The following is a 10,812-nucleotide window of genomic DNA, read 5'->3' on the forward strand; positions in this document are numbered from 1 at the left end:
TGACTAGCCTGAAAAAGATGTATTACTATTCGTCTGTTGAAATGCTTTTGGATGACTGTCCAGATGGACTGCTATAGCACTGATACTGGACATCTGACCAAAAGGATCTGGGATAGCAGAGGTGCAGGTAAGTTGACGTATGTCTGGTGCAAAGCACGATGGGTTAGAAACTGCAGGACTTGCTGGAGATTGTAGTGATTGTAAAATCAGGGTGTAAGCACATGGAGGCGTAACTGAGTCTAAACTAATATTTTTATTTTTTTTCTTCCGTGAAAATTGACAATAGGAAAAGACATCAGGTGAATTGAAGAATTGTGTGAAAGCAACTTTGGTTGTAAAAATCTAAATACTCCTTTCTGTTACTGCCTTCTCCGGAGCACTCCCTACGTCCCTAAAAAGCAACATACAGCTATTCTGCCTGATCAGATGAGCTGTTTAAATTAAAGCCACTCCATAAGGCTAATGTGCATGCCAGGGCTGTTTTCCTCGGTACAGTTTTCATTTCTTCTTATATGATGTCTCCTTTGATTAATTCAAATATGTAGGAAATGAAAAAGATGGTCAGTCTGATTTTTAATCAGTTGTGTGTTCCAGTCAGGTATCAGCTAATTACATACAGACAATTAACAGCTGTGTCTGAGAACCGCGTTGCTTAGCCTTCAAATGTGCAGAGCATGCAAGGCTGGGATTTCCCGAGGGCAGCCGAGGAGGAGAAGAGCCATCTCCCCTGGCCTGGGGCAGGATTTGGTCCCATCAGCCAGAAGCTGAGCACAGCCTCTCCTGGCAGCTGAGCGCTGCCTGGCAGGGGGTGGTGTTTCTTCATGAGTGGAGATTTTTCTTCTGCAAAACCCTTGGCCAGGCAACATCTTCTGGTTGTTATTTCTTGAAATCATCTTGTTGTTGGCCGTTATAGATTGAACCCTTTAGAAATATTCCCTGCATGGGTGACCTGGCCAAACTGCATGTACTGGTACCTCTAGGCATGGTCATAGCTACACAACTTGTGCAGCTGATTGATAGTTACACATGCACACCCAGAGGATAAGAAATGCAAATCAATGAATAGAACAGAGAGTAAAAAGTAAATTTAATTTTCCAGATATCCTTATTTTGAATGGTCTCTGATAAAATGCTGTTTTCCTCTTGTGAGAATGGCAAAGAAAAGTGTCCTTGAGTCCAGCCCTGAGATCCTGCTGTGTCTCTCTTGTGAATGAGTAATGAAAAGTGGCCATTCATTGCTGAATGATTATTTTTTTCCTTCAATGGAGTGTGGGGGGGAAACCCTCCAAAATCCAAGTCTTCTGTGAGTCCAGCAGACTAAAAGCATCAGGAAACCTCTGGAGGGAAGTAAAAAGTTATGAATGGAGAATAAAATACTGGTGCGGAGCAAAAGGGCTGTTGTGTATAAAGAGCAGATGGGAAAATGTTGAGTTTGAAGTTTAAAAGACAAGGATCTGAATCTCATTCAGCTGAGCAGGGGGAAGTGGTTTGGGTTTCCTTTCCTTGGAGGTTGGCTCCATTTGATGAATTGTCGAGATGTGCTATAAATGTTTAAGATTTATAGGAGAGGCTCCAAGTAATACTAATGAGCAGCTAAAAATAGATATGATAGGAAAATATAAACTGACAAACAGATCATCCAGTGTAACAATAACTTCATAATCACGCAACTGTTGCCAACTGAAGATGGGAGACATGGCATGAAAATGAGCTTTTGTTTTTCACATCTGAAAGTTAAAGGAGTCAGAGTAGAAACAGATGTTCTCCAGAACAATGTGTCAGAATAACTCTACTAACAGCCAATTGTCACCAGAGCTGAGCAAATAATTCCTTGCTCGCTCTTTGCTGGCTGATGGTTTTCCAGTGATAGGTGGGGTTCTTGTAAAGAACGTATTTATTTATTTATTTATTTATTTATTTATTGTAAGCAATGTAAATGTGTTTGGTGCAAAAATTAAGTGTTTCACTTCTTACAGTTTGTGCTTCTCAGGTTTTGGGGATTTTTGTCTAAGAACTGTTGGTCCTCCAAAAGCAATCTTAAGGGCTTTGACAAATCATTTTGGTTAATTTTTGTGAATGTTTTGTTGTTGACATTTAATATTAGATTAATTGATTAATTATAATTATTATTGAATTAGGAGGAATTAGATGCTTTTTTTCATAGAAAGGTGTTTGTAGAGCAGCAACTGCCTTTCAGAAGAGTTTTAGACTGGGAATAACCACAAGGGTAGATCTTGTCTACTAGAACAGTAGAGTTGTTGAGCTTTCATTTTTAGAGTCTGTCTGCTGAGCACCTACAGAAGAGAAACATCCAAGTCAATTGGTGATATGTGGACAGACTGAAGGATCAAAGATCCTTTGTGTTGCTATGAATGTCAGTCTGCTGGGTGCCTACTGAATGTGCAGGAAGATCTTTGTGGTTGTGAAGATGATTGGCAACAAGCAGGATCAGCCTGCAGCAACTGGAAGACCCTGTCCCTTGACAAGTGGCATTTCGTGTGAGGGGAGGCTCTGCCCACATCTTGGGCAACAGACAGATCAGAAGTGTGAGCTGAATCCCAGACCTGCTTTTGAATTTTACCTGAAGTTTAATAACTGATGTTTTTGTCAGCTGTCTGGATTTTTGCTGTGCAGATTTTCTATTTGTACTACTATGAAAATATTTTTATTTGCAATGGTATTTCCATTGGGAGATGCTTTGTCTCCAGGGTTACTTCCCTGAGAGTGGTTTCAAAAGTTAGTCTGTGGAGAGTACTGCAGCTTGTTTTGCAGTCTTCAAATGCCCATTTATAAAGTAAAGTAAAAGACTCTATTATTCTTCTGGTACTATTTTTGCTGCGGTTTGGCACCTTCTTACTGAAAAGTGGGCAGAGCCATGTAGGTGTGCTCAAGGATTTGATAAAGACAATGTGGGCTTCATTGTAATTTAGTGGTCAAGTGAGAAAACACTAGATGGGACATGGTATGGCAACATCATGGAAGTTGCTCTGTGACAGGGTGGAGAATGGCTACTGGCAGAGGAGGAAGGAAAAGGACAGTTTTTTAGAGGGTGAGACAGGCATAAGGTTGCTTGAACAGCCGGGGTTGTTGAGCATGAAGATGATGGAAGGATGTTATGGAGGTAGAAGCAGGAGGAGGAGAGCAGAGCCAGATCCTCAGCTAACATTGCTGGGTATTTTTAGGAGTGCTTCCTGAGAGTGCTTTCTGTGTATAAACAGACAAAGTTCCAGGCGGCAGCGGTGAGGGGGAGCAGTGTAACTCAATGATACTTGTACCACAAATAGTACATTGCAAAGAGCAAATTGTTTGACTTTATTAAACTGCAGCCTCCTGCAACAGATCAAGGGTCTACTTTCTAAGCAAAATAATTGTAGCCTATAGAAAACTTAACTGTTGAAAGCCTCACAGCCCCTAGATTCCTGTTTGACTTGGCTTCAGGAGCTGCATACACTCTTTGAACCTTGGACTGTGAAGTAAATTTGCAAAGCACAAGCTATTTTGAAGCCGCTCTCCACAGTAACACATAGCTCAGCCTTGTTATCAGGAAAATACAAGACAAAAAATAGTGGGAGGAGGAGAACATCTAGGAAGAGGACTTGACAGTGCTTTGCAACTCTGGAGGGGCTGGCAGGAGCCGGGCAGATCTGTTCTAGACATCAGAGTTATGCAGAAGAAAGTCACTTGGTCGTGGTGGGCAGTGCCAAAGTTAAAGCAGAAGTGGGAGCCACTGGCGAAAGTAGAATATGCAGAACCAGGGGCTGTGCCTGTGAGACTGCTCGCCTCCATCCTCGCCTCCATCCTCCCCTATGGGCACCGTGCGTTACTTAGGGCACTGTACCCAAAGAGCGGTCGTGCGTACGCTGAAGGCCATGAACAAAATGGTTATGCTGGAATGTGGTCAGCTTAGGCTTGTTACTCACAACAGTGCCTTGGTACTCAACCCTGATAAGTTTTTCTCGGTCACAATTAGTTTTTCAGCTTTGTGGTCCATTCTGGTCCTAGTTCAGATTTTTTATTTTATTTTTTTTTTTTGATAAGAGCAAAAAGGCAAAAGCTATGAATTAAGGAGGTCCCATAGGAGGGCCGTCCTTGCTGCAGCAACCCCAACAAAGCTACCTGTGCAAGGAGAAATTAATTAATGCACCTGCAAGAAAAAGGCTGACACTCTTAGCTGTTGCCACTACACCTGGTATGTACCTGGGCAATATCCTGGCTGGCATTTTTTTCCATGACAAGCCTGTCCTTGGCATCATCTCTTTCCATGCAAGTTGTTGAAAATTTCTATCCTCTCTTCCCTTGGCTCCTCGCAGAGCAGATTTATGGTCCCACTTTCCTTTTACAAATAAAACCCTATGTGCAAATCCAAAGGATAAATAACGCAGTGCAGACATGCCCGCAGCAATAGCCTCTGTATTTATCATTGCTGAAAGTCTGGGAGGAAAAGCTGGCAAAGGCAAGATATCTTATGTGAGAAAACTCTTCTCATGCTTTCGTGCCAATTCTGGAAGCTGGAGAGCAATCCTGTTGTGCTTTTCCCCAAACATCCTGCTGCAGCTCAGGCAAACTCCAGGTGCCTTGCCTGTGAAAAGGGGCTAAGGCACCTATCCTCCCTTGCAGGCTTACTGTGTGGGAAGTACACCAGCTCCACCACAGTGCTAGAGCTTGCTCCTTCGTAAGCTGTTCGTAAATAAACCTCAGCATCTGCCCTGCACCGGCTAAGAAGTAGGCATGGAAAAGATGGTAGCATGAACATTGCTTTGTCCATTAATACGTCTGAATCTGCTGTTCTGATCGCTTCCACCCTGCCTGCAGTCTCAACGGACATTGCTTGTGGCGGGTAGTATTTAGGCAGGGCCCTGGGCAAGTGTGATCACAGCTGGTGCTGCCGCGGCACTACATCTGGAGGGCACCGAGTGGGGCTGCTTCCGCCAGGCTCAGCAGCAACCAAATTGACAGCTGCAGGCCAGGACCAGGTGCCTTGTTGTTAGCAAGGATGGCTGTGGTGGAAAGAGGCTATTTCTTGTTTCTTGGACCAAGATGGTGGCTTGCAAAGAGTCGGCAACTCTGGATCTCGAAATTGTAGCACAAGATATACCTGGAACCACCTCCAATATTGTTTGCATTTTCTTTGTCTTGATACCAGCTGTAATTTTAAGAGACTTTTGCTTAACTACATGCAGGGGCAAAAAGCCACTTCAGTGTGCAACACATGTGGGTCAGATCAGGACTGCTTAATTGTGATCAGCTATGGAGCCTGCGCCTGTATCCCTGCCAGGCTACCTCCATGACCACCTCCATGATGCTGCAGCCCTTGCACAGAGGGACGGTAATGGTGGGCTCAGGTACTGTCATTGCTGGAGGGTGGAGAAACTGCAAGGAGATGAGGGGAACCTGCCTCCCACTGTCTGAACTTCACAGCAATGCAAAGCGCTGGAACCAGCTCAGGCTCTTCTTTCTAGGAGAATTTTTTGAGGAATTTTTTTGGGGAATTCTAGGGAATTTTTTTGTCCTGGGGTTGTATAGCTCCTTTATTGTCTTTGGGTCAGTCTTTTTGACCTCTTGTTCTTCACTGTTAGGTTTTTTCCCAGGTTGAAGAGGAAGCTTCCACTATACACCTGCAACAGTGACATCCAGCCAGCAGCCCTGTGTTGCTGGTGAGTGCCCTGGCTTTCCTGGCAGGATACAGCTCCAGCCAGATGTACCACTCCCAGCTGCTGGTCACGCATGGCAGGGGCATCTCTGGCTGTCCCTGGCCAGCTGAAATAGTCCCGCAATGGCTAATAGGCCTCAGCTGGGGTAAATATAGGCTTAGTCACTCTGAGAAGTTGTTCACTTTAAATTCTGCCCTGCAGCCACAGATGTTTCCAGATGAGGAACTTGCTGGGAATTATGACCTGTCCTGACGGGCTCAATGCACAGAGATTTTGGACCATTGTGTTTTGTACACCCCTTGTGCTTTCATATAGTGCCATTTGGCTTGGCACAGGCTGAGTTACAGAGATTTGAAGGGAGTGGTTAGAAAGGCAACTGAAAAGACTACTCACAAAACAGATTCAGCATGGTCTGCAATAAAAAAAGGATCCCCAGACAGACTGAGGTGGAGGAGACCAAAATGCCAGGAATGGTTCAGCCACCATGCTTACTGAAATCTAATCTCTTTGCTGTGGCAGCCAGTGAGAGGTGTGTGAAAGCTATAACTTCACTGATTTTTCCATCATTAGCTATGACCTCCCTTCTGGCCGCTTACTCCAGTCTCAAAGGTTGGGACCCTTTCTGGAGGGAAGACCCATCTCTCTGTTCCCTGAGAGGAAATTAGTCTGTAGCATCGCTTTTGTTTTATTTACTATGTTTATAAAAGTGGAACCACCACCTGCATTTCTCTCTAGGCTCTGCAGGGAAATCATGTTTCCATATTGCATTATGAGAAATGCAGTGGAAGTGTGCTATACTCAGTTAATTTTTTCTAAAGTTTGGAGGCAAAAGAAACTTGAGTTCAGAATGAGTATATGCTTCTCTCTTTCTATTCAACATCCATAGTGCTATAAATACAAACTGCAGGGTACTTTCGGAACTGCAAGCCTTTAAGACTTCTGAAGGGAAAACATCACACCAAATTAATCTGCCGTCAAGTGGAAATTCTATATTGTTTGCATTTGCCAATGTTCTGTATATGGCTGTAATTGCACTGAAGCAAATATCTGCTTTGAGTTCTTCACAAGATTAAATGTGGCCAATTGGGCGTAAAAGAGTAACCGAAATGCAGAGCTGCAGCTTTGGATTTGTTAGAGGCATCGCTCATTTTTACTCTGACACAATGACACTAGGTTCTGGTTTTCCGTGAAAACAGGGAAATTTGGGGAATGTGATTTGGAGCGTTGGGTTGCAAGCCAAGTGGAGGATGTTTCTGTCTGGCACTGCAGTGCACCAACTGGGAGTGTGCCCTGAGCGTGCTTTACGTGTGCAAGGGGACACCTTCCTTCCCTCTGACCAGCAGTGAGGCACCCCATGGGTGCAGCATCTGGCTGGGACCTCCTGTATCAGCTCCTGAGGATTTAATGGTCTTTTTAACTTCTGAGTATTTGCCATAGATTTGGAGTTAAAAGGACTTGTGAAGGTCCCAGCAAGAGCCGCCATGGCTTGTAATAGAGGGAGCCTAAGGTCTGAGTTGGATCCTGAGTAGTGTCACCGTGTCAGATTAAAGGGGCATGTCAGCTTGCAAAACCTGAAGTCTTGCCCTAAGCCAGCTGGATGTGAAATGTTAAAGGTTTGCCTAAAAACCTCATGCTTTCTTTTTCTTTTTACTAGTTTAGCCATTTTCCCTCTTGCCATATTAATGCAATTATAAGCAAGTAAAAAGTCTTTTTTCAAGCTGACTGTGCTGCCTTTTAATTCTGCATGAAAACCCAATTGCTCCCTGTACCCTGCCCAACAGGTAGTTAAATAAACAGGCCCAGGTGTGCAAAACTGCCAGTTTGAATCCTTCTTTATTTCATTTTCTTTCCAGTTAATGGGCTTATCCAAAAAATACATACCAAACTCCTACCAGCTCGCTCATGATCAGCCGTTTCCCAAGAAGTTTCTCAGTGCAGTTACAGAGCAGTCCTGACAGCATCCTTGCACTGTCTTCAGTGAGGGCGGCATCTCTGGGTCTGGTGCCAGAAAACATGGCCCCTTGGCACTAGCAGGTCTCTGCTCCTCTGCCTTTCCCCCTTCCTAACTGGAGGTCCAACTCCCGAAGCTGCTTGAGGAAGCCGGAGTTGGGGCAGATCCCTCTGTGTGAGCGCACAGTCCGAATTGCATCAGCGAGGGACATATCTTCACAGATCATTAAGAAAGCGAGGACAAGAGTTGCAGATCGACTGATTCCCATTGCACAGTGAACTAGTACTTTGCCTGTAAAAAGGAGAGATGCAATTATGCCAGGAGGTCAAATGGTGGGGTTTATCGTGCTGGAGCAGAGATGGAAGTGGTGCTGATACTGGGGCTGAGCAAGCAGGTGCGCTCAGCCCTGCAGAGCAAAGCTGGGGCAGTGCTGGGTGGGGAACAGTGGGGTTTTTAACGGCTGGGGACAGAAAATTCCCAATTGTATTCCAGGACCCATGATCCCTTGTTTGGGCTTAGCTGTCAGCCTGATTAACCCTTAGCCCTCCTGCCCAGCCTGCCATCCATGGTGTCCCTGCTTGCTCACATGTGGTTTTGGGAGTAATGGACTTGCTGGCAAAGCTTCAAGCCTTCATACTTGAAGGCCATGCTATGGGAAGCAGTCTCGGCAGGTTACTTACTACTAGAGGGCCTGGAAATTTGGAATTTCAAATGTGCAACGCTCAGGAGTGCTTGCTGCTATTACAGGAATGCTCCTGGTTTTCCATCAGCTCTTTTTTCTTCTTTGCCTTGGGCAGTAATGCTTTCTGAGGGTGCTGACTGCTGCCGAGACCTTGTTGGAAGTTTATGAGAAAATGAGCGTTACCATTTAAGAACAGCTCCTGTTCGTATATGCCATTTGCACCAGCTTACTTACGTTTTCTTATTTCTATGTATTTTTATTTCTACCCTGTACATCTATAGTCACTATCCTTCCCTAATGCCTTTATCTTCCCTTCTCTATTAGGTGATCACTAGAAAAACAATTTATGAAATGTTTTGAGTTCCCCAGAGATTTCAGTGTGAGGTGTGCATCTTCATTAAGAGTTCATTAAGAGTAATATTGTGGAGTCCTTCCATGTTGCTCTAAGTGAACCTCAGGGAAGACCTTCCAGGGATCCAGGAGTATAGCTTCCCTCCTTCCCTCTGCTTTGCTTTTGTTTTTTCTGCTGTGATCGCTAATGGAAGCAGCCGGAGAAATGCAATTCTGTATTATGACTGCTTTCCAGGTTTCTAATGTGTGTCTTTGACCCACGCTGGAAGGAGATAAACATTTTTTTAAATGATCTTATGCGAAATTAAAGGAAATTTTGTCAAAAGGATTGCTTTCAGATGGAAAAATTCAGGTTTGTAGTCCTTTCCCTCTGGATGTGAACAAAAAAAACTCGTTCTGGAAACTGAAAACCTGCACCCTGTAAATACTGTAAAATGCATCAAGTTTCACAAAAATAGTATGAATCCATGAGAATTTTTTAATCAGAAAAAAAAGTTCTGTTGATCTACTCAATTATAGCCATGCATGAAAATGTTCAAACGCTCTTGTCCTTTGCTGCAGTCAGATCTAGTCTTTTCAAAGAGACCGTGGCTTAGCACTTGGGCATTATTAAAGTAACCCGTGATTAGAATTAGATTTGAACTTCTGACCACCTAATGGACAGCTCTGTCTCCTATTAAGGCAGCTGAAAAAAAGTTGTCTTTTTAGCATTAAAATTTCAGAACACTTCTTCACTGGAAACCTTCACAAGTTTGAAACTAATTATTTTCTGCATTTTTCTAAATTTTAAATTTTTTAGGCTGTCACATTTGTGGTCTCTTGTTTACTAAATGTATAGCTGTACAAAATGCAATTTAACAACAATGCAATTTATATCTAGAAAAAGATGATAATCAGTAAAAACAATCCCATGTTGCTTTTCTTCCTTTGGAGATGGAATAAAGTATCTCAGATGTTGTTTCTCTGTAAAATGTAAGGAGGAGTAGGAAGAACGGACAGCTTTTCAGGGCTACTTCTTGGGTTTTTTGTGCTTACAGCATTGTAGTTTCTCTATTACCAGGGAGCGAGACAAAAATATCCTTGTTGGCTGATGCGCCTAGATCCAGCCAAAAACCTCAGACTGATTGCCCCCGTCTCCCCAGGTGTTAATTCTAGGTACTTTGTGCACAGCTTTTATCTTAAATCCCATTTTGTTTGTGACAGAGTATTTATTTAGCAACCGTTCCAGTTCTGACTAATGATGATGGCATAGCCACATGCTCGGAGAGAGCTAGCATGTGTTGTGAAAACCTGCTCTGGCCAGCAGGTTGTGAGAAGTGTTGAATTCCACAATGTATGTGACACAGCCACCTTTCATTATTCTGGCATGAGAAATCTGAGCTCAGCCCTAAAGATAGACGTGTCTTTGGTAGAAATAAAGGGACAAATATAGTCTCCAAGGAAGCGGCAAAAACAGCTCTGGTGACAGCAGACTTGGACTGGGCATCAAAACCTTTGGGGGAGGGAAGAGGTTTTTCCAATGTAATGTCAGTTTTGCAGAATTGGAAGATCAAGTGATTTCTATTTGTGTTTTCCCATTTAGATACAACTTCACAGAATTACTGAGATACTGATGCCATTATTCAAGTTAAATTACATCTATCTGTCAATTCCAATAATTCCATGGGGATCCTTGGAAGTGAAGTCCTGCTTTTTATGGGAATATGGAGAAACGCTTTGCACCCCTGCTAAAAGATAATGTTAATTTGAATTTTCACTAGACTTTTTTTTTTTCCAGTATTCTGTACTATCATTAGGCTTCACACCAACCTTGTGGGATATGTATGCTGTATTATCTTCCCCAGAGGCACTTCAGACCCAAATAACCCAAGTATGGGATCTTTAGAGGAACATAAAGGAGTCAGGAGCACAATTTCTTTTTGAGAAATACCGTGAATAGGGCTAAGTCGAAAAGGTCTTTGGAAAATCCACCTTTCAGTACTTTACAGTAGGCCTAACTGCAACGCAGTGGCAGCGACTGGGGAAATCCAGACACTCGCTGTAATGCACAGATAACAGAAGTCAAGGAACAACATGTTCTGAAAAATTTTCTTGGAACCAGAACTGCTTTCTGAAAACTTCTAAGCTACCAGCACTCTACAACTAAAAGAAAAAGAAATTATATTTATGGTTTGAAC

The 10,812-nt window shown here is 43.3% G+C and overlaps 1 protein-coding gene across 1 annotated transcript in view; it reads right to left on the bottom strand.

Annotated features, from left to right (window-relative positions):
- Positions 1-7,678: 7,678 nt before the first annotated feature.
- DUSP13 (dual specificity phosphatase 13) overlaps positions 7,679-10,812 on the bottom strand; it is a 9,111-nt gene continuing 5,977 nt past the window's right edge. Inside the window, exon 3 of the mRNA XM_009701702.1 lies at positions 7,679-7,893. Coding sequence (XP_009700004.1) covers positions 7,679-7,893 — 215 coding nt within the window. The remainder of the gene's footprint in view (positions 7,894-10,812) is intronic.

The sequence above is a fragment of the Cariama cristata genome, unplaced genomic scaffold, assembly GCF_000690535.1.
Source record: "Cariama cristata isolate BGI_N322 unplaced genomic scaffold, ASM69053v1 scaffold20096, whole genome shotgun sequence".
In the NCBI taxonomy this organism is placed as follows: domain Eukaryota; kingdom Metazoa; phylum Chordata; class Aves; order Cariamiformes; family Cariamidae; genus Cariama; species Cariama cristata.